Raw genomic sequence first — 25,514 nt, 5'->3', positions numbered from 1 at the left:
TATAAATTAAATGTTAAATGTAAAACAATGAGTAAGGCAGTTGCAGAAGCATAAACTATTTGTTTTCAAACATTACACTTTAGTTTTTTTTTAGGATTCTATTTGTTTCTAAAAGTCATCTATTATCAGTTAAGATTTTTAAAAGATTAAATGATTTTGTTGCGTAGGGAAAATGATATGTAATTGAAAGAAGAATAATTGATGTTCTACAAGCTCACAAAACAACTGTTAAAACTTTTGAGAATGCAATTAAGGTATCTTAAATTAACCTTTAGCAAGAATATCCAAATAAACAATTATTCATTGTCTTTTGCAGAAAGCAGCCAATTCAACTTTTAAAATGTTGCTGGCTTTCCTCATGTTGATCATAACCATGAACTACAGACTTGTAGGTGAGCTGAAATTTGTTTATTTTTTACTTCAATAATTAATGAGCTGCGGAATTACTTTGTGTTCTGTTGATAAAACTTCCTAATTGCCATGTGCTTGGGTCACAACAACGGTAAAATATAGTTATCAAAATATATCAATCAAAGTGATGGCAATTTGAGATACATATTATTTCCAGCTTTGTTAAGAATGCATAGGATCGTATTGTCTGTGATATATTATGCTATGTCTTGAACAATGCTATTATGCTGTCTATGATCAACCCAGACTTGAGTTAAGTACATTTGACAATATAACTTTATATAGTAGTGATATATGTGACATTACCTGCATTAAATGGTAAAATTCATGTTACTTTCAAGACTAATTTTTTTCCAAATTGTTTGCCCCTTCAAAAAACAGCAAAAGCAAAAGTTTCATGCTTTAATTTTTGTATCTGTTTAAATAGAGAAAAATTGAACTTGAGCAATATTATTACCTATTTTATATACATAATCAACAATAACCGGATTTGTTTCAAGCTTTGACACTTGAATAAATGTAGCTGCGACAGCGCAATACAAATAAAAAAATTCCTTCATAATTTATTTATCTTTAATTACCTGTCACATGAATAATTTCATATTTTCATTAAAATGTATGTTTACTTATTATAATATTTTCATATATATTCAAGTTTAGCAAACACACACAATTGAACACTTAACAAAGTCAAAAAAGATCATCAGCAAACTACAACAAAAAACCTTTGATGAAAGTATTTTGTGATCTAAAAAATAAAGAATATTCTGATAAATAAAATAAAAAGATTTTTATGCACCACAAAGACAACTTTAATTTTTGTTACCATACGTAATGAGCATTCTTGGGCACAGAAGGACCCTTTATCTGAAATTGGTTAACAAATATTTACTTGATTCACTATATATGTACTTTAATAAACATACAGTGGTGATACAAATTATGGAACCGCCTCTAATTTTCGTTACATAACAATGATTTCTGAGTTGTGTTTGTTTTTTCTACAATCAAAATTTTACATAACTATACAAAATTATATATCATTTGAATCGTCACAATGTTGGCTTTTTGATGAACTTAAATTAAAACCACATTGCATTTTCTATAACACTTTTATTAGAGGTTTACTGAAAGCTGTCAGAGAGTTACTGTACAGTTGTCATTTCTATTAAATAGTGTCTGACCAAAAGTCATAAAATAACATATTTATTTTCTTTGAAATGGCTTTTATTGTGAATTATCTTAAAGAAAAGGTATAGTAGCTTTGAAAAAAGCTGTTTTGGTCCTTAAGATGATCAATACTTGGTTGGCCAGCCTTTGTTGTCAATCACTGCTCGGCAGCGCCTGGGCGTACTATCTGTCAACGTCTGAAGCTCTTCAGGTGTAACTATTCGATGCCAGGATTGCAAAATAAGCTCCATCAATCTTCTTTTATTTGTTGGTTTGTCTTTAGTTACGATATTGCCTACTCTGCTCCACAAATTTTCAATTGGGTTAAGGTCTGAGTGACTGCCAAGGCCAAGTCAGAATGTTAACGTTATTGTCAGCAAACCACTTCTTTACTCTTCTGGCTGTGTGGCATGGAGCATTATCTTGCTGAAGCAGCCACTCTCTATCAAACAGACTTCTAGCAGATAGTATCATCACACTTTGTAGTACTCCACAATTTTTTTCTGCATTCATCATACCATCAACAAAATGTAATCTACCAGGACCAGCAGCCTAGAAACAACCCCACACCATTACTGAGGTGGGATGCTTTATCGTAGGTAAAATACATTCTGGTTTAAACTCTTCACCAGGTCTCCTTCTTACATAATTGTTGCCAGAGTGATTTTGAACAGTAAATGTGCTCTCATCGCTGAATAATACTGCTCTCCAGTCTTCTGGTGACCAATTCACATGATCTTTTGCCCATTGTAGGCGAGCCTTTTTTTGCTGAGATGATGACAAAGGTTTTCTACGAGCTTTACAGCCTCGTAAGCCATTATCTCTCAATGATTTGCAAACAGTTGATGGTGCTAACTCTGTACATATGGATTCTTTTAACTCACTGGCTAGCAGAGGACTGGTTGGATGTCTATCAACCAAGGAAATTCTTACTAGGCGTCTGGTTACTCGATCTGTTGCTAGCTTTTTTCTTCCCCTACCAGCCATTTCTTCAACTTGACCAGGTTCCTTCCATCTGCAGATTGTTGTAAATACACCTTTCTTAGAGCAATATTCTTCCTTTGCAATTTCCCTTTGCGAATTTCCTTGCTGATGAAGGTGAATTATTGCAGCACGCTTTTCTTTCGTGAGATGTTGAGGCATGATGATGAAGTTATTAGAATGACATTTACTGAGAGCAGAAGGACTTTTCAATACTACTTGGGCTACATTGAATAATGCACAACGTCTCACTCAATGCAATTGTTGTCTTAAATGATTGTTAAACTGAGCAGATCAAAGAATTTGGAAACTCTAGACATCATTCACCAGACTACTATTTTTGAAAAAAATGACTTGTTATGAGACACCCTGACTAGTTGCACTTTTAACAGCACTAGCGATGAAATTATGTTTGAATGCAGAAAAAAATTAAACAATGCGACAGCTGATAAAATTCCCTTTTTAATGATATATAACTTTTCATATCTGGACTGAAAATAACTAATATGAGAGCCATTATAGCGCATTGTTTACTAAAACTCGAAGGCGGTTCCATAATTTGTATCACCACTGTATATATGTCATGTATATATAATCATATATTATTGTATGATTATATATCATGTTCATATAATCATATATATATATATATATATATATATATACAAATATATATACATATATATACATATAAATAATATATATACATATATATACATATAAATAATATATATACATATATATAATATATATATAATAATATATATACTTATATATATAATACATATATATATATATACATTGTATATATATATATATATTTAAGTTGGAAAATTAAATAGTTCACTCATCTTTCAGCTACTGTCAGTTTCTTGCTATTGCATTCTTTAGGCTGTAAACTTTAACTGAAGTTTACAGCTTAAAGAATGCAATAGCAGAAAACTGACAGTAGCTGAAAGATAAGGGAACTATTTAATTTTCCAACTTAAACATATTCTCCAACATGAACATTGTGAGTTAGTAGTCACGTGGTGCCCGCCGATAGCTCGGAAGGGTTCGTGGGCATGCGCCACCGGACGAGTAAGAACGGCCATGTTGTCATTGGGAATCCAAGCTCCGTTCGCGTAGCTTGTGACTCTGTGCTGTCGTAGCGAAAAAGGATTGTTAAGAGTCTTTCTGAGTCTTGGTGACTCGTGAGTAACCCTATTGGTGTAGTCTGGCACTACGGTGTTTTCTGGTAAAACGTGTAGGTGGAGTAAGGGTGACATAAGGGGAGGTTTTGGAGTGTCACGGCTGGCAGTCTGGTACTGCGTTATTTTTACTTAGTAACTTACAAGCTATTTCGGCCTATATATTTGTATTTACTTTGCCTTGTTGTTAGGTGGTGCCACTCAGCTGGGCTGAGGTGAGCACGAGCGGGCCATGAGCGCGCCCGGGAGCAGCCAAAAGGCTGAGCCATCTACCGATGGCGGAGGTGGTCAGCCACCCGAGGGCGCCGCGGGCGCTGTAACAGTGCCGCTGGTTTTAGATGCCGCTTTTTTAGCGAATTTGATGAACCAGGCACGAGGGCCTATTTTAGAAAGGCTGAGCCGGCAGATGCAGCCATTTGCCGGTGATGGTGCGGTTGAGGTAACCGCATGGCTCTCGCAGTACGAGCGACTGTGTGAGTTGGAGCACATTGCTCCGTGCACGCTGATTGCGTACATGCTCGATGGCACTGCTGCCAGAGTGCATGGGCGCATGAGGGTGGGCGACGCATCCCAGTGGGATGTCGTGAAGGCAGTTTTGACTGCCGAGTACGCCATGCCTCGACAGGAGGCATGGCGTCGCTTTGTCAGCTGTCGACTCGAATCCGGGGAGACAGTTGACGTGTACCTGGACCGCTTGGAGCGGCTCGGCGGTAGACTGGGGGTGACGCTGGAGGACCTGGTTTTTAGGACCAAGTTCTATGAAGGGCTGCCCGAGTCAGTCTACGAGTGGGCAGTTACGCACGATCAGGCGTATACTGCTGACTTTGGTTCAGTGCTGAACCGAGTGAGGGGAAAGTTGGTTTCCCGGAGAGCTGTTGAGGGTCGCCCCTCAACAATTAGCTCAGCGGCCAGTTCTGGTAACCGGCCGGCGACTGCTTCTGGCAAGCAGTTGGGGGCTGCTTCTAGCAAGCAGCCGGGAAGCAAAGACAGTTGCTTTCGATGTGGGGGTCCACACCGGGTGAAGGACTGCCCACGTATTAAGCGGCCTTCGTCTGGTACGGGGGCGAAAAAGACCTCTTCTGGCAAGAGGGTCGGGTGTTTCCGGTGCGGCAGCACGGAGCACTTTGTACGGGATTGTCCTGTATGGCCACCGCCTGGGGGGGCGGCAGGGCTCACGGAGGATGAGCCGGGTTTTCATCAGGAGGATGCAACTCGGGGCGCCGCATCCTCTCATATGGACACCGTGTAAGCCAGGCTTACGAGGGGTCCCATAACATCAGGGGGACCCGAGGTGGCGTTGGCGTGACAGGGGGAGGCTGGAGGTCACATGCAAGCAGTAAGAGTGTACTGCGGGACAGTCCTTGGCTGTCCGGGGCGACTGGCGAGCCTACGACGAGCAGTCGTATGCCGGTCGTTCGAGCAATTCTGAATGGTTGCGGTTTTCAGTGTCTGGTTGACACTGGAAGCGAGAGGACTCTGGTAAGTCCGCAGGTGTTGACAGGCTCAACCCGACTTAGGCCGAGCCACCCGCTGTTGACAGCGGATGGTAAGGCGTCTCATGTAAAGGGTCAGTGTCGGGTGGTCGTCGGTGTACAGGGACACTGTTTCGGCGTTACGGCACTCGTCATGGACAAGCTGTGCAATTTTGGGGTTGACTGCTTGCTGGATGGCGACGTCATTGATCACATGGGAGGCGTCACTGTCCATAGAAGAAGTGATGCGAAGTATTCGGTCAGGTGGGGGAAACCCTATCAGAACGGATGCTGTGGAGTACCTGCTGGGCAGGATACTGGAGCTGGCTGCGCATGCGGGGTGGCAAGGGTGGCACCGTTGTCGGGGTTGGGTGGTGATCTGGTGTCACTGCGAGTCGACGACCCCGATTTTGTTGCCACTTTTGCCCAAGGCCGATGGACCGTTAGCTGGCGGTGGTCCGGGGAATCTCCGAAAGGATTGCAGACCCGGGTCGCGGAGTACAAGTGTACTCGGGCACCTAACCTGCATGAGCGGTACTGTGCTGAAATTGAGAGCTGGATCTCAAAAGGTTGGTTGAAAAGGTGGAGTCGGCCCATTGAGGGTATTATCCCCCTTTTGGCTGTGTTCCAACCAACGAAGGATAAAGTGCGACCAGTCATGGACTACCGTGAGCTAAACGCGTTTGTCGAGAGTCACACGGGAGGTGACGCGGTCGCTGTGTGCGGCGAGAAAATCCGTAAGTGGAGACAGTTGCGTGGCAGACTTGGGGTAGTTGACCTCAAGTCCGCTTACCTACAAATCCATGTTTCGGAGGACCTGTGGAAATACCAGGTCGTGAAGTATAAGGGGGTCCCTTATGCGCTGACACGTTTAGGCTTCGGGCTTTCCCGTGCGCCTAGGATCATGACCAAAATCCTAGGCAAGGTTCTTTCGCTCGACGAGCGGGTTCGACGAGGGACTGACCACTATATCGACGATATAGTGGTGCAGGAGTCTGTGCTTGTCGTGGAGGAGCTGAGGAAGCACCTTGCTAAGTATGGACTGGTGACAAAAGAGCCGGAGGGCCTTGATGGAGGTCGGTTGTTGGGCATTTCTCTGAAAGGAAATGCTCGTGGACATTTGCAGATGTCGATGGGAACTGCACTCTCCGAAATTCATCTTGAGCCAGCTGGGCTGACCAAGAGAGAGCTTTTCTCGTTTTGTGGCCGACTTGTCGGTCATTACCCAGTGGCTGGGTGGTTGCGGCCCTATTGCAGCTTCTTGAAGCGGCTGGGATGCAACGGAGCCTGGGATGCCCCTGTTGAAAAGGAGGTCAGCTCGCTAGCTAGTGAGCTTTACACAAGGGTATGTCAGGAGGACCCTGTTAGGGGTCCGTGGCACGTAAGACCGGACGGTTCGGTCGTTGTGTGGACAGATGCTAGCTCTCTGGGCCTCGGTGTGGCAATCGAGGTTGATGGCAGCATTGTTGAGGATGCGTCGTGGCTGAGGAAGGAGTCAGACCATTCACACATCAATGTTGCCGAATTGGAAGCTGTGGGACGAGGTGTTAACCTGGCTATTGCGTGGGGGTTCAAGACCTTCACCTTGGCGGTTGACTCTCTCACAGTTGTCAATTGGATGTCAAATACAATTGACGGGCGCAATCGTGTTCGCACGAAAGGTGCTGCAGAGATGCTGGTGAAGCGTCGGCTGGGGGTGATCCGTGATACGATCACCGAGTACGGCCTATCGGTCACTATGTGTCTTGTACCTACTGTGGAAAACAAGGCGGATAGGATGACGAGGGTGCCCAAGAAGTGGCTCGGGCATCGTGGGATGAGTGGAGGCGAGGCCGAGAGCATGGCTGCTGCCATCTTCACCGGCGAGACCCTCGGGGATGCTGTGTGGGCGGCTCATTTGCCTCACCATCTGGGTGTCGAGAGAACACTGTACCTTTCTCAGCAAGTACGCAGTGACTTGACACGGGAGCAGGTCAAACGCGAGCTGGCTGGCTGTGAGACCTGTCAGCGCGTTGACCCGGCTCCGAGAGGTGAGAACCTCGTGGAAACAGGCAGCTTGGCTGTCGAGGGGAACTGGTGCCGGGTGGCCATAGACGTGACTCACTATGGTGGCCAGGTGTTCCTGTCCATGGTTGATTGCGGGCCGTCACATTTCGCTATCTGGCGCCGCTTGCCAAGTGAGACGGCAGCGCACATCGTGGCTCAGTTACGCACGATCGTAATTGAGCGAGGGCCGTGTGACGAATTGTTAATGGACAATTCCATGGCGTTTAGGTCAGCAACTGTTGCACAGTTCGCTGACGAGTGGGGGATTTCTCTGAGATTTCGTGCCGCTTACGCCCCGAGTGGCAACGGAATCGTTGAGAGGAATCACCGGACAATCAAGAGGATTGCCGAGAGGGGAAGAATTAGCCCCGAGGAGGCGACGTTCTGGTATAATGTCACGCCTCGCAAGGGTACAGATGGGGGTTCGGTACCCTCGAATAATCTGTATCGATATTCATGGCGAGTGCCTTTCGACGTCAATCTACGCGGGTTAGATGAGGTCAGTCAAGGCAAGTTTGCTGTCGGCGATGAGGTGTGGGTGAAACCCTCGACTCCGTCGTGCACTAGGCAGTGGGCACCGGGAGTGATTACCGGAGTCGTTTCAAAGCACAACGTGTGCGTGGATGGCATGCCGAGGCATGTGAGGGATGTCCACAAACGGCGGTTTGGCACTGACCGTAGTAGGGAAAATGGCATCCGTGAACTGGTCGAAGACGGCCGGCCTAATCTAGATAGATTACGCGGTTCTGCTGCTCCCCCACCGCCTCAGCTGCATCCCTGTGAGGTGGCTGAGGTCTCGGAGGGGGATGTGGAGGACGGTCCTCAGACTGCTGATGATGAAGTTCAAAACATGGATGGTGAGCCTCAGACTGCTGGAGTTCCGTCCGGGGATTTAGATCCTGATGAACCTGAGCTTCAACCGCTAATGCTCAGGCGGTCGCAGCGAGAGCGACGGCATCCCCAGTATTTTGATGACTATGAGGGATAGCTGGTAGCTTCTTAAAAGCTGGGGGAAATGTGAGTTAGTAGTCACGTGGTGCCCGCCGATAGCTCGGAAGGGTTCGTGGGCATGCGCCACCGGACGAGTAAGAACGGCCATGTTGTCATTGGGAATCCAAGCTCCGTTCGCGTAGCTTGTGACTCTGTGCTGTCGTAGCGAAAAAGGATTGTTAAGAGTCTTTCTGAGTCTTGGTGACTCGTGAGTAACCCTACTGGTGTAGTCTGGCACTACGGTGTTTTCTGGTAAAACGTGTAGGTGGAGTAAGGGTGACATAAGGGGAGGTTTTGGAGTGTCACGGCTGGCAGTCTGGTACTGTGTTATTTTTACTTAGTAACTTACAAACATCTTCACTCCAACATAAATATATTAAAGTTTTCCTCACCCCGGATACCCCACATGGGTGGTAAATTCTGCTCTAACTCGGGTCTCCTACCAGAGACCTGGGAGTTTGAGCACTTGCCTCAAGATCTTAGCTGTTTCCAATAGCACACTTTTCTGCAACTTACCTGAGTTGATTGCTGTTGGTATTTGGGCTAGCCACATTTTATGCGCTGGTGTTATTGCGCCCAGTGCCCCAATGACTACTGGGATTACAGTTGTTCTTACATTCCAGAATTTTTCAATTTCTTCTCCAAGAGGGAGATATTTCTCTACCTTTTCCTTTGCTGGCTATATTGTAGTCATTGGGTACTGCTATATCTATTCTAGTAGCACTCTTCTTCTCCTTGTCTACCGCCACTATATCTGGTTGGTTTATTAGGACATGCTTGTCAGTTTGGATGTAGAAGTCCCAGAGGATCTTAGCCCGTTCATTTTCATTGACCTTACCAGGAGCTTCCCACCAGTGTTGTGGTTTATTAAGGCCATACTCATCACATAGACTTCTATACACAACACCTGCGACATGATTATGCCGCTCAGTGTATGCGTTCCCTGCTAGCTGCTTGCATCCACTGATGATGTGTTGGATTGTCTCAGGTGCGTCTTTGCACAGTCTGCGTCTAGGATCGTGTGATAGATTTTCATTTAGAGTTCCCTTGTTGGGAGCACTTGCTCCTGGGCTGCCATGGTTAGGGATTCTGTATTGGCCTTTAGGTTTCCTTTGTTCAGCCACATATATGTCTGCTGAAGATCGCCAACCTTAGATATTTGTTGGTGATAAGCACCATGAAAAGGTTTCATTATGCTACACTCATGCTACAGAAAGTGCTGTTTCGGCTATTGAAACCTCATCAGTGCAGCTCAGAGCTTAGGCAAGGGACATAAATCCCATTACCCATAAGAGTTGACTTCCTGCCACGAAACAACTAAGTTGCCTCGCAGACTTTAAGAACGTCAATGTGCTGGCACCAGAGTGCTCAAATCACAAAAGTGATGAGCTTTGCACAAAGGCTAATAGTGCAACACCTCTCACAGAGCGCTCAACCAAACTGAAGAAAGGGAGCATATACTCATGCTACAGAGAGTGCTGTTTCGGCTATTGAAGCCTCATCAGTGCAGCTCAGAGCTTAGGCAAAGGACACAAATACCATTATCCATGAGAGTTGACTTTCTGTCACGAAACAAAAAAGTTGCCTCGCAGACTTTAAGAAAGTCAATCTGCTGGCACCAGAGTGCTCAAATCACAAAAGTGATGAGCTTTACAGAAAGGTTAATAGTGCCGCACCTCTCACAGAGCGCTCAACCAAATCGAAGAAAAGGAGCATATACTCATGCTACAGATATTTATATATATATATATATATGTATATATTTATATACATATTTATGTATATATATATATATATAAATATATATACTAACTGTGCTACCCGGCGTTGCCTGAGTAGTTAAGAAGTGTTTAGACAGAAAATTGATTTGTATTTAACATATAACATTGTAACATAACTTTTAAACTACATATCATGTGAAAAGTGTTTTCTATTATTGAAATAAAGAAGGAGAAAATAAAAACTTTTGTAAAGGTTTTCAAACTCTTTCAAGCAACTGTAACTTTCAAACTTCATATCGTGAAGAAAAGGTTATCAACCTAGTTTGAATCTAAAAGTTCATAACTTTCAGCAGCGTACAGCTTTTAATAACATGCATTGGAACCTCGGTCCTCAAACATAATCCATTCCAAAAGGTTGTTATGTGTTACCCATTAGGTTAGGTTATGTGTTAAGTGGTTCTAGCATTGCTAACCAATGTTCGAGATCCGAAACAATCTTTTTCATTAAAATATAATTTGTAGATTTTAATCCATTTCAAGATGAAAAAAACATGGGTGTAATCGGAGATATACTTCGGTAAAATATTTTGTTCATTATTTTGCACCACACGCTGTACTGTATACTGCATACTGTATAAAGAAACGGGTACATATAGGTCGTGTTTAACTTCAATAAAATGCTGTAAATTTATGATGATGGAAAAAGAAAGCAAAAGTAAACATTCCGTACGTTTGGCTTTAAAACATTCAAAGCGTTAAAGGTTAAAATGCAATACTAAAAATTGTGAAAATAGATAATGAAACAGCAAAAAGTGTCACAGATATCTAGATCAAAGTCTTAGGAAAAAGAAAATATAAACAGCAATGGCCTGTTTACTTTACATCTTTAACTGAACAACTTTACATCCTTACTTAACAACTGTACCTTTCCAACTTCATGTCAAGAGGGAAATTCCTTTTGCGCAGGACAACACAAATATAAAAAGGGATAAAACTACTGTTGAGGTTTTCAAACTCCTGTAATTTTAAAAGTTAATAACTTTCGGAGACGTATAGCTTTTAATAATAATTCTCAAACATAATTTGTTTCAAAAAGGTTGTTATGTGTTACCCATTAAGTTAGGTTTTGTATTAGGTTGTTCAGGCAATGTTAACTGATTTTTTTGAGATCATAAACAATTGTTTCCTATTAGAATAAAATTTTGTAGTTTTTAATTCGTTTCAAAATGAGAGAAACTTGGGTAATTTTGGAGAAATACTTTGGTAAGGTGTTTTTTTCACCATTTTACACCATAAACTGTACTGTATTCTGCAAACTATAAATATAAACAGGTATATATAGATTGTGTTTAATTTTAATAAAATGTTTTATACTTAGAATGATGGAAAAAGAAAGCAAAAGTAAACATTTCGTACGTTTGGCTTTTAAAACATCCAAAGCATAGCAGGTTGAAATACAATACTAAAAACTACAAAAAAAATTGATAATGAAACAGCAAATGGTGCATCAGATTAGTTACATTAAAATTCGTAGGAAAACGAGAATATAAATAGCAATGGCCTGTTTACTTTACATCTTTAAAAGAAGACTCATCCTCCAAAACAATTTCTGGTAACTGACTGAAAGGGTTGTGTTCCTAGCAAATTTCTTTGGTAAAGGGGAGTCGTTCGACGTGGTTTCTCCTTTTTTGTAAATAATTAATGAAGCGTAAAATGCTTACTCGATTCAAAGCATTTCCGAAGCTTTGCTACTTGAAATGCGCATGGTCCAGTTGCGTCGAGAACCAAATTGATGTTCAAGCTCTGACACAAACAAATCTCAAAAATTTGGTGGAAAACCTAAGGATAAATAATAAGCGTGCGCAAGCTGTATATTCTATGTGAAAAAATTTCTGATCACAAAGGCGTTCTCACTCAGTAGTAGAGCATACGAATCAATGCAAACACTCATCGATGCAAAATCGACGGGAGTTCAAATCCATCAAAAATCAGATTATCAAGATTTTAATATCCATGGAGGAGAAACCGACAGACGACATACCTTATGCTTTCAGAGATATGTATATGGCGGATGTATATGGTGCACATATATAGCAGTGTACATATATAGCGGTGTACATATACATCGGTGTACATATATAGCGGTGTACATATATAGCGGTGTACATATATAGCGGTGTACATAGATAGCGGTGTAAATATATAGCGGTGTAAATATATAGCGGTGTAAATATAGAGCGGTGTAAATATATAGCGGTGTACATATATAGCGGTGTTCATATATAGCGGTGTACATATATAGTCGTGTACAAATATAGCGGTGTACATATATAACGGTGTACATATATGGCGGATGTATATGGTGGATGTATATGGTGGATGTATATGGTGGATGTATATGGTGGATGTATATAGTGGATGTACATGGTGGATGTATATGGTGGATGTATATAGTGAGTCTATACATTGGATGTATATAGTTGATGTATATAGTGGAGGTACATAGCTGATGTATACAGTGGATGTATACAGTGGATGTACACAGTGGATGTATATGGTGAAAGTATATGGTGGATGTATATGGTGGATGTATATGGCGGATGTATATGGCGAATGTATATGGCGGATGTATATGGCGGATGTATATGGCAGATGTATATGGTGGATGTATTTTGTTGATGTATATGGTGGATGTATATGGTGGATGTATATGGTGGATATATATGGTGGATGTATATGGTGGATGTATATGGTGGATGTATATAGTGGATGTACATGGTGGATGTATATGGTGGATGTATATAGTGGAGGTACATAGCCGATGTATACAGTGGATGTATACAGTGGATGTATACAGTGGATGTATATGGTGGAAGTATATGGTGGATGTATATGGTGGATGTATATGGCGGATGTATATGGCGAATGTATATGGCGGATGTATATGGCGGATGTATATGGCAGATGTATATGGTGGATGTATATGGCGGATGTATATGGCAGATGTATATGGTGGATGTATTTTGTTGATGTATATGGTGGATGTATATGGTGGATGTATATGGTGGATATATATGGTGGATGTACATGTATATGGTTGATGTATACAGTGGATGTATATAGCGAATGTATACGGCGGATGTATATGGCGGATGTATATGGCAGATGTATATGGTGGATGTATTTTGTTGATGTATATGGTGGATGTATATGGTGGATGTATATGGTGGATTTATATGGTGGATGTACATGTATATGGTTGATGTATACAGTGGATGTATATAGCGAATGTATATAGCGGATGTATATGGCGGATGTATATGGCGGTTGTATATGGCGGATGTTTATGGCGGATGTATATGGCACATTTATATAGCAGATGTATATAGCAGATGTACATAGCGGATGTACATAGCAGATGTATACATGTATATATAGATTAATATTTAGATGTATATATATATATATATATATACATCTAGATACATCTAAATATACATCTATATATACATGTATACATCCGCTATGTACATAGCGGATGTACATAGTAACATCCGCTATGTACATAGTAACATCTATATGTATACATCCGTTTTATGTGTACATCTATTAAATGTGTACATCGATATGTATATATATACATATAGATGTATATATACATCTATATGTATATATGTATATATACATCTATATGTATATATATATATATATATATATATATATATGTATATATATATTGATGTATATGGTGGATGTATATGATGGATGTATATGGTGGATGTATATGGTGGATGTATATAGTGAGTCTATACATTGGATGTATATAGTTGATGTATATAGTGGATGTACATAGCCGATGTATACAGTGGATGTATACAGTAGATGTATATGATGGAAGTATATGGTGGATGTATATGGTGGATGTATATGGTGGATGTATATGGCGGATGTATATGGCGGATGTATATGGCGGATGTATATGGGGGATGTATATGGCAGATGTATATGCTGGATGTATTTTGTTTATGTATATGGTGGATGTATATGGTGGATGTATATGGTGGATATATATGGTGGATGTACATGTATATGGTTGATGTATGCAGTGGATGTATATAGCGAATGTATATAGCGGATGTATATGGCGGATGTATATCGCGGTTGTATATGGCGGATGTTTATGGCAGATGTATATGGCACATTTATATAGCAGATGTATATAGCAGATGTACATAGCGGATGTACATAGCGGATGTATACATGTATATATAGATGTATATTTAGATGTATATATATATATATATATACATTTAGATACATCTAAATATACATCTATATATACATGTATACATCCGCTATGTACATAGCGGATGTGCATAGTAACATCCGCTATGTACATAGTAACATCTATATGTATACATCCATTTTATGTGTACATCTATTAAATGTGTACATCGATAAGTATATATATACATATAGATGTATATATTCATCTATATGTATATATGTATATATATATCTATATGTATATATATATATATATATATATATATACATATATATATATACATATAGATGTATATATTTATCTATATGTATATATATATATATCGATGTACACATTTAATAGATGTACACACATAATGGATGTATACATATATATGTTTATACAGATGTATTCATGTATATATGTATGCATATATGTTTCTATGTATATATTTATGTATATATATGTATAAAAATATGTGCCATTTAGACTAAAATGTAGTATAGATGGCACTGATTGTTCATCTAGCACTATATACATATAGCATATGTATTTATATACATATACACACATATATATGTATGTATGTATATATGTATGTATGTGTTTATTTATATATCTTTGTATATATGTATACATATATTATATTTTACTAGATGGCACTGATTGTTCATCCAGAACTTTTACTAACTCATCTGGAACGTTGACCTCTCCAAATTACCCTGAAAACTATCCAGACAGTTTAAACTGTTCATGGAACATAATTGTTGTTGGAGCTGGTGGCATAGAGCTGACTGTTGATGTCATGGCTGTTGAACATCCAGACCATTTCCACGACCGACTCGAGGTCTGTTATTTCTTTCAGTGTTTTGTTGCACTCAGATTTCGGTGTTTTACTTACTAGTGTTTTGCAATCTTCTACGCAAAGTAGCAGTGTTTTTTTGTAAATAACTAAAGTTATGTCCATATAAATTCACATATACTTTCAATGATATGTTTCTAAACAATTTTAATGATAGTTATTACACTATCAACCTGTTTATTGACAAAACTATCACCGTTTTCAATAAGATGCATTTACAACATCTCCTGTTTTTAAAAATAGTATGTTTTTGTCCAATTTTCAAAAACTAATATGTAGTATACTTAGTTTATTACACCCACATAGTGTGATAGGGTTTAAAAAAAGGTATATTCTGTTACTTCAAATAACTTCAGGGTACTACATTTGCAGTTTTAGATTATGTATTGTTTACTGTTCTTTCCAAGCTAATAAAGTTACTGTTTAAAGCAGGTTAAATACTTGTAGGAGACTTGATTTATTTCTGTATGTAGCAGCTGCTTAGATATTGCAGTTTTGCAGTATTGCAGATTTTCCAGATTTAGAAAAATTTAACTAGCATTTTATGTATATTTAACAATGAGCATTCAACCCTCACTATTTCAAGTTTATTGATCGTTACATGAAAGTATAAATTTCTATTCTAGATCTATTCATCCACAGGAAGACAATTAAAAAAATTCACGACGACTGGGAAGTTAAAATTATTTGAACATCAATTACGGCTGCAGTTTGTGACAGATGGTTCAGGAGTTGACAAAGGCTTTAGTATGCATTGGCAAGGTTTGTAGCAATACATTACTATACAGTAGACAATTGCTGAAGTATAACATAAATTTAGAGACCTGTTACCTAAACAAAGGTTGACTTCAGGCTACATTATAGAGCAAGTTTGGTTGAAGCTTATTTCAGGTACCATGTCAAAACAAGAAAAGCTATAATCTTTATCATACTTAAAAAGACAATTGTATAAACAACTCATTTGTCGTAGTATGGTGTAGTGTTCCGAGTCAAACCAGTGATAACATTTTTTAATACCCATGAGATAGTGTGCTTTCACCGCTTGAGTTTAGGTTTTTATGTGCACTCAGGTGGTATAAATGCATCAACTGTACTTGTCATAAAACTACTTATGTGTTCCATAAAAAATACATATGTCTACATTTGCATATAATACATATGCATCTACATATGTGACCCCGGCCGTCAGAATGTACAATCATGCGGTAACTGCATTGTCCACAATAGCGCGCTAAGCGTGCTTTACGCTATTATATGACTCGCCGTCACTATTTTAGTGAACAGTGGTTTTTAATGCGTTCAACCCTGCTCTTTCACATGGTCTTGTTTATTTTTGTGTCTGACCAATCGTAAAGCCATAATTGCCAATTAACCATAGATATAGTAAACCCTAGATAGGCGAATAATCAAAACAAGTGAGGCCTATAATTAGCATGACGCAACGTCATGGTGATGTGCAAAGCGAATCAGCTGATATATTAACTCCTATTGACTTAGCACTAAAAACTGCTCAATTTTTCCATAGTTTGTGCATCTGAGACTGCATATTTTATTGAAAATATGTAAAACTTATATGCGGAAATACTTCAACTTACGAGTGCCCTAACGTACGAGAAACTTGAGGTACGAGCCAGCTTTTAAGCAAGTTTTAGCACTAAAATACGAGCCATGTTTGAGATACGAGCACATGAGACAGTTGCCAAGTATGTCGAAGGTGTTTTATGAGAACAGCATCACTTTGTATTTTTCAACTGCTCAGATTATACTTTTGTACCATGTTTTTTGTGCGCGATTTTCAGTGCAGAATTATGTAAATTAAAAGTACCGTACATAGACCGAAAGTTTGCCAGTAAAAGGATAGATAATGCAAAGAAAAAGCAAATGATAACAATTGATATTAAATGGAAAATTATTGAAGAATATGCAAAAGATGTATGCGTGATTGAGCTTGCTCAACAATATGACAGAAATACATCCACAATTATCAAACACAAGGATTATATTCTAGGCATTTAGTCTGCAAAAGGACTAACCATAGTTTTTAAACGATGCAGCGATCTTCACAACCACTGATGGAGAGACTGCTCAGGTTTTGGATTCAATTGGCCAATTCTCAATAGGCCGGTGACTGCGTAACTGAAACGATGCTACGTAAAATGGCCGGTGCTATCTATCAAGACTATAAAAAATAGACATTCGGACAAGTTGGCTAGCGGTCATGCATTAACCCTTGGTGACAACAACTGTGTTCCTCCTGATCGCAGCACGTTGAAAGGGCGGCACAGGCAAACGTCCTTAGATAGGTTTCTTTTAAAACGGTCAACTAGTCGTGAGAGCGAAACAAAAAAAAATTAGCTAACCAGCGAGAAACTTAAAACTATGAACGCCGAAGAAACTTTAATTACGTTAAATTAAAGATTAAAGTTTGCTTTTAGGTTTGCTTTTAATTTTGTCTTTTAAGACTTGGATAAAATCTAAATTTATCAAAGTCAACTGTTGTAATGAAGGATAACTTATCTCTCCCTCTCTGGCAAACGCTACCTAGCGTTAGCCGCTATTGTATGTATTTAATTTTACATTTTAATTAATCACATTTCCTTGCATTATTTTTATTTGTTGCTTTTTGAAAGCATGTGGTAGGTTAGGACAATAACCAACATGTTCTTTCTGTTACAATATATTGTTTTGAGTGTTTTATTTGCATTTTCAGAGTATGAAAACCTATCAATATATATTTAATTGTTCTATATATAAATAAATTGCACCAACATGCGAGTAAATTGACCTACGAGCTCAGTCTCTGAACGCATTAAGCTCGTAAGTCGAAGTTTGACTGTAATGACTTTGGATGAGAAAGGCAAGAATCTTACACACTTGGTAATGAATAATACCAATGATTTAGAAGCTTCTATATTATTGATAATACAAAGAGTGACCAAATAGAAATTAAACTAATAACAAACTAATGAATCAAATGAGGTTTAGAAGCAGTTACGCTGGACCACTGTATTAAACACCCATTAGACATGACTGAAAATAACTAGACGAGATAGTTTTTGTCTAAGGTTGGTTGAACTAGATTCCTGCTTTAAAGCGGCATAGTGTTTTCTGATTTTAGTATAGCGATTTACTATAGTTTTTGAGTAGACTGTTGGCATGCACTGTACATGTAAAACCTTGATGGAGGTTATGCAATAAGACATATATGTTACTGTCTGTGATATTACTCGTTTAAAAGCTCTCTGTGTGATACCACAGCTCTCCATGTGTGAACGTAGGCACTTTTCTGCAGCAATTCATGTTCGGCCTATCAATCTGGTCACCAATCCTCCTCTGTTTTTAACTGAGATTAGGGTTATGTCATCGCTATTTCTACTTCCCACTACTTCGACATCGGTCGAGAACTTGATACGCTCATCACATCTGAGATAGAAAAAATCCTCATCACCGAACTCCTCATCTTCACCTTCCTCAGCTTTTGTCTCTTCTTATAGCTTATGATATTGTTGAGAACTTCTTGTTTTGAGTTGAAGTTCTGTTATGTTATGGGCAATTCGGGATGTATCTGGGGTGTTGTGGTCTCTTCTGATGACATTTCACTAAGAATTTGGTCTTATTGTTATGTTTATGACTTAAAAACTAACATGCCAAGCGTACTTCCACTACTAAACTTATTGCTCAATTGAAGGCTTTGATGCTGTGATGCACATCACTACGACGTAACGTCGTGAAAACAACAGCCAATTATAGGCCTCACTTTCGCTCCATTGTATTGATAGCTATTTGCCAATCTAGGGTTTACTATATCTATGCAATTAACTATACCCATATCGGTGGTTGCTATGGAATTTTTCATAACCCAAGATCATAAATATAGGCTCTAACTGCGTGTGTGCACATGTATGTAGCTATTTCCTGTTTTAATGCTTCAGGCTAGAACAAAATAAAACCATCACAAAAATTACGGCTAGTTGATAGCAGCTAGATGAGTATTTCTACTTAGAATCTGAGTCAGCTACCTCAGATCATAGTGAAAGCGATGATGAGGATTGTGATAATAGGGCAACCTTATAAATACGGCTGCTTACGCAATATGTAGCTGCTAGCGATGTGGGGAATGAATTAAATCAAATTACAAAGAATAACGATCAGCCTATCACTGCTGATAACATTCCCATTCCAGCTGTTGACATCAAACTAATAAGTGAGTGCAGATGTAGGAAATTATGCGCTAGTGTTATGTCATCTGAACAATTAAGCCTCATTAGAACTGTTTATCACAGATTACCGAAGGAAACATTGAATATGGTTGTGTTGGGACAAATTGCCACCTAGCATAACAAACAAAACCCCTTCAATGCGTTAAAATAAATCTCTGCAGCGTACTCGTGCTACACTGCGTGAGTGTTAAACTACATAAAAAAAGAGCTCTGGATTAAATGGTCACTTGATGAGTTGGCTTGATATTTCCGCATCCTGATTCTCTCTATTGTCACTTTTCGTTGACCTTACCACGACCTTCTGTAAAGGTGGAAAAATCTGAATACACCTCCAACTCTTTGTTAAGTTGTTGGACTGTCATTATATGCAGTCATAGCAATATAGTTTGATGAGAAGTGCCCAGTTTGAAGCATACCCTTTTAATGAATATCTCCAGAATGGTGAACTTTTAGCCACATATATTGTTAACCTTACCATGACTTTTGGGAAGTCAACCATCAATCAAATTGGAATAAAAATGCAACGATCATCTTTTTCAGGATTTAATTTGGGAGAATGCAATGTTTCATCAATATAGGTTAAGATTAAGTGATTGGTTTCTATGGCACTTTGATTTGTGAACAAATACCATGATTTACAGCTCATGAATCACCAACTTTAACCTGCTTAAACTCAAAACAAGAAAGTTAGTTTGTCACAAGATCTTCTCTACTAGATTTTGAATAACCTGAGCACAAATAAACCAATTTAAAAATTTAAAATGAATTAAATTCTTCAGAATTTGCTAGCTTTAAATATTTAAATAACTCAAAAAAGTTTGTTTTAGCACGATTGTACATTTTGACTGCCTGGGTCACATATACTTGGTCATGTATGGCTAGGTATGCCTAGATGTATATGCGTATGTGTACTCATACACGTATTCCTGAGCCTATGTGCAAGCATATGTGTGTATAAAGACAAACTTTGAGATTTATATTATCTTTGAGATTGGTATAAATCGTAGTATACATGTAATTAATATTCAAAGCTTTTTATTGTTGTCTCTTTTTGGATGTCAGCATGTCCGGTGATCTCTATTAAGTTCTTGGAATAAAAATCTTGCTGCTTGCTGGATTTGAAATCCAACGATTGCAATCACAAGTTTTCAATCACTCCTTTAACTTCTGAGTTGTACAATACTTAGCATTCTAACATTTTTATCCTATATAACATATTTTTGATTTTGATTTGATTTGATTTTTATTGCGTAATAATAACATGACAATATGAGTAAAAAAATACAGAGTAGCAATAGGACATGCCAGATAGCCAGAGGCTAGAGTCAAGGCAGCCCCAGCAAGCAGTAGGAAAAGAAACAGAATCAGCGATAAGCGCACACTCCGGAGCACCAGAGTCAGGAAGGACAGTCCCAGGACGCCCACAGGCGCTCTACCAACTTCGCCTTCAGCTGACCCGGAGCAGAGCCCGCACAATCACTCAAAAATTTATTATATAATTTCATTGCACTAAAAAATATCGATCTCTGTCCCTTAGAAGACAAACACTTTTTCAACTTTAATTGATTTTTACTTTTTAAACGGGTATCTTGACAATGATCTATCATAAAATCTTGCAACTCTTCCATGGGGAAAGAATTTGTTAAAAACATTAGCAGGCGATACTGGAATAAAATTTCAATTGGCATTATTTTTAAAATTTTAAAATTTTTGGAAACTGTTTGATTTGGTTTAAAATTGAGTATTATTCTGATTGCCTTTTTTTGCATGATTAAAAGTTTGTTTAAATCAGTTTTGTTGCCGTGGCCCCAAAACTCGATTCCATAAATTAAAAGAGAATAGAAAAAACTGTAGTACAAATTGATCATGGTTGATTTGTCTAGGTAGGGGCGAATGAAACGAAATATTAGTAATATGTAATTAAGTTTTTTGATGAGACTTTGGATGTGTTTTTTAAAAGTCAAGTTGTTGTCTAACGTGATACCTAAAAATTGAGTCGAATCTTTGATTTGTAGTTGAGAATTGTTTAAAGAAAGGCTTAGATTATAATTTTGAGTGTTTTTAGACGGATTTTTGAAAACTACTTGAAATGTTTTACTGTTGTTTAAAATGAGTCTGTTTGATAGGCACCATTCATTAATAATATTTAATTCCTCTTGGAGTTTAGAATTATCTGTTGAAAATATATTGGTGTCATCTGCGAATAAAATACAATCCAAAGCAGGTGCAGCATTTACTAAGTCATTTATAAAAATTAAAAATAAGAGGGGTCCTAAAATTGATCCTTGTGGGACACCAATCGTAATTGCCCTCATTTGCGAACAATCAGTATCTGTTTTGGTAAATTGAAATCTATTTTGGAGATAACTTTGAATAAGAGAGGAAGACTTTACACTAAAATTGTAGTAAAAAAGTTTGTCAATTAAAATTTTGTGATTAATCGTATCGAATGCCTTTGAAAAATCCAAAAATACGCCCTGAGTTATATTACTTTGATCTAAATTAGTATATAAAAATTCCATTAGACTGTTTATTGCTGTAGTGGTGCTTTTACCTTTTCTAAAACCAAATTGTTTAGGCGACAAGATGTTATTGGTTTCTAAAAAATCCCGTATTTGCAAAGACAAACATTTCTCTAAAATTTTTGATAAAGCAGGAAGAATGGAAATGGGCCGGTAAATAGATGGATCTGTTCTATTTCCTTTTTTAAATAATGGAGTCACGCGAGCTATTTTTAAACAATTTGGGAAATTAGATTGTTGTATAACAAGATTTATAAGATGTGTTAAAACTGGAATTAGGACTAGTTTATTTTCTTTTATTGCACGGAGAGAAATCCTATCATAGCCGGTTGCTTTAGGAAGACTGAAAGAATCAATTATTTGCAGTGTTTGGTAGGGGTCAATTATCTGGAAGCTAAAATCAATATCATTTACACAGTTGTCCATAAATTTAGAAAAGTGAATATCGGAAAGTGGCAACTCATTGGCCAGTTTATTACCAACATTTACGAAATGATCATTTAAGGTCTCAGCTATATCTTGCGAGTCTGTTAGGAGTTTTCCATCTTTGTTTATGCTCGTTGGGCTATCTGAATTTTTAGAGTCTCTATTTAACAATCTGTTTATGAATTTCCACTTTTCGTTTTGATTATTTTTACATTTATCAAATTCTTTTTTATAGAATTTAGTCTTCGCAGTTTTAATTTCATTTGTGACTAAATTTCTGAAACTGTGGTAAGAGGTGTGGAGCGAAGTATTGAAAGGTTCTTTTTTGCATTTAATGTGCAATTTTCTTCGCTTATTTATCTGTTTAAGTAGATGGTGATTCATCCAAGGTTTTAAAAAGTTGAGCTTTTTCTGATTTGTGGAAATTAATTTTTTCTTCCCAGCTATTTTTATTAAATTTTGGAACGACAAAGAAAAGGATTCAAAGCTTTTGTTAACATCAGAGCAATCCATTATCGCCCGCCAATCTTGTTCAGCAAGCTTGATTGCTAGCTGATCATAGTCAATAATGAAAATGGATAAATTTGAACGCTTGGGAATTTTGATTTTAAACTCAATTGATGCAAAAACTGGTTGATGGTCAGAAATATTAAAATCTATTGTTGCAGAGTTTATGTTAGAGTCAACCCGGTTAGTTGCTATGTGGTCTATAAGGCTATTTTTGGTACTACCTAGTCTTGTCGCAGTTAAAATTGTGTTGCAAAAACCATATGATGTTAACAAGTTTTCATAATTGAATGAGTTTATGTCAAGAATATTTTCGGGACCGAGATCGACATTAATGTCACCTACAATTATTGTGTCCGGTGGTAATGTGGGGATCAAAGCTCCGAGATCCTCCAGAAAAGACGGCAGAGCGCCCGAGGGCGCCCTGTAGACTGCCAACACCGAGAAAATCCGGCGCCCCGAAGAATGCACCGACGCGAACACCGCTTCCGCCCCAGCCAGTGTAGCCGCCAAAACTCTAGCCTCAAAACCATCTGCCACATACACGCAAACTCCTCCACCTCCTTCATTTGGCCGTGAACTGCAAAGCAATCGATAATTTTTTAAAATAAATTTGTTAATATATGAATGTTCACCAAGCCAAGATTCTGATATAACGATAAGAGAAAAGTTAACATTCAGATGAGCCAAAAAAAGTTCAAATTCAGAAAACTTGTTATGAATGCTGCGAATGTTTATATGCAGAATGTTTATAGAGTTTTTTAGTACTATGCTCTTCAATGCATTAGGTTTGATCAAAGCGCTATGATGAATATTTAGTAAATCAGGTGTATCGTCGAAGCCTGGTATAGTTGCGCTAGTAATAGAAAAACCACATTAAATTATGGAAATGATTAGTTCAAGTCTATCAGGTCTTTGTCGGAAGAAATTTTAATTGCTTCTGAAGTTTTTTCTTTACGCATGAAAATGTTTCCATGATAGGTCCAAGCATATTTATAATTTAAGTCTCTTTTTTTACATCTGACTTTATAAAACAGCTCCTGTGTTGTTTTAGGCAGCTGTTCATTGATGAAGATTTTGTCTGAGTTTTCATATCCCAGAGACTTCGTAGTAATTGATTTTTTTACCATACTCTTTCTTCCATCATAGAACGCATCTCTTGCAGACATCTTGTTGAATTTTATAATAATTGCTCTCTTAGGATTTTCACCAGACTGTTTGGTTCGGAAAATTCCGTCAATGTCTTGTTCATTATAGCTAAGGTCAAGGCTGTCAGAAAGTTTCTCAATAATAGCGTGAAGATTTTCCTTATTTGTTACTGGAATTCCGTCTAGAATAAGTGATTTGTTGAATTTTTCTTGTTCTATGAGTTGAATGGATTTAGAAAGCTTTGTCAACGAGCTTGTAGATGGTTGCAGGTCAGAGTAATCTTTCTGCAAGTCGCACAATGATTTTTTAATGCTTTCAATCTCTTCGCCATAGTACGTCAAGGCTTTAGCTTGCTGCCTTTGTTCATCTTCCAGGACGGTGACACGATTACCAATACGATCCAGATGTTGACATATGCCGTTAAATTTATCCTCCATCCATTCTTTTGTTAGATCAAGTTTACTGTTGATGTCGCTAAGGGTAATGCTATCTTCAGTGATACTTGATGTTTGTCGCGTAATGTGCTTTTTGTTCGGCATTTTGAAGCGAAAACTTACCCAATTTGGGGGCGGTTCATATAGATGTTACCACCCCCAGAGCTTTTCCAGGCTTTCTTCCAGATAGTCTAGCAGCTTTGTTAGTTAAAGAATTTTAAAGAGCCACTATCCAGCTTGAAATTGGTTGTAATCCTCTGAAATTGCGAGTAATCCTCAATTAAAGAATTTAAGCGTTGATAAGTGCAATAGTAAGAGAGAGAGTGTAAAACACGACTGCTCTCTACGAAAGCCAACTGCCAACTCAACTCAACTCATATATATGAACACGCTCACCCTGCAAAAGTGCACGCCAAATGTGCACTTTCAAATATTGTCAACTATTTGAAATGATACAAAATAAATATTTTGAAAAATTTTATAAATAACATTTGAAAACCACTTTTTCATGCTACTATCATCTTTTTTCCTATGAAGGTCAAATTTAAATGCGCTTTTCTGCTTTAAAACGTTTGTTACACTTTTACTTGCGGTTTTTCGCAAAGTTGGATATGATAAATTAGCAAAAGCTAATACTTCTCGTGTGAACCAAAGTATTCTTTTGACTAGGCAAAGTATCTACTGTACAATCTCTTTCCGGTTGGTTAGACAAAGTGCAAAACAAAGACAGCCAGATATATTATTTTTCCAATTGTAACAGTGTTGAGAGGTACCAGTATCTTTGTATTCGATGTTTTATGGATAGCTTTTTCCTGACCAGTAAGTTTTTATACACTCACACTTCTATGGACAAATTTCTATTTTTTATTCAACATGTTTGGGATTTTTATTTTGTTTTCTCAGCTCGAATTAATGGTATCATTACCAAATTGTCATTTATTGTAATCGAGCACAACAGACGTAATTTAGTTGCTAATTATTTTACATTTACATTTAAACCCTTCTATAGTCTTTTTTCTTCTTTTAAATTTGTTTGACGAGCAAAAAGAAGTTTGAAAGTTACAGTTGTGTGAGTTACAGTTTGAAAACTTTAAAGGTTGACTTGCAACAAAGTTCAAATTACAGTTATGTGGTATCAAAAAGGTT

General features: G+C 38.2%; 1 protein-coding gene across 1 annotated transcript in view; it reads left to right on the top strand.

Annotated features, from left to right (window-relative positions):
* Positions 1-322: 322 nt before the first annotated feature.
* LOC137387763 (seizure protein 6 homolog) overlaps positions 323-25,514 on the top strand; it is a 45,051-nt gene continuing 19,859 nt past the window's right edge. The window contains exons 1-3 of the mRNA XM_068074273.1: positions 323-392; positions 14,905-15,095; positions 15,737-15,872. Coding sequence (XP_067930374.1) covers positions 341-392; positions 14,905-15,095; positions 15,737-15,872 — 379 coding nt within the window. The 5' untranslated portion in view covers positions 323-340. The remainder of the gene's footprint in view (positions 393-14,904; positions 15,096-15,736; positions 15,873-25,514) is intronic.

The sequence above is a fragment of the Watersipora subatra genome, chromosome 2 (genome assembly GCF_963576615.1).
Source record: "Watersipora subatra chromosome 2, tzWatSuba1.1, whole genome shotgun sequence".
In the NCBI taxonomy this organism is placed as follows: Eukaryota; Metazoa; Bryozoa; class Gymnolaemata; order Cheilostomatida; family Watersiporidae; genus Watersipora; species Watersipora subatra.
The sequence above is the reverse complement of the archived record's forward strand: the minus strand, read 5'-3'. Positions and strand labels throughout refer to the sequence as shown.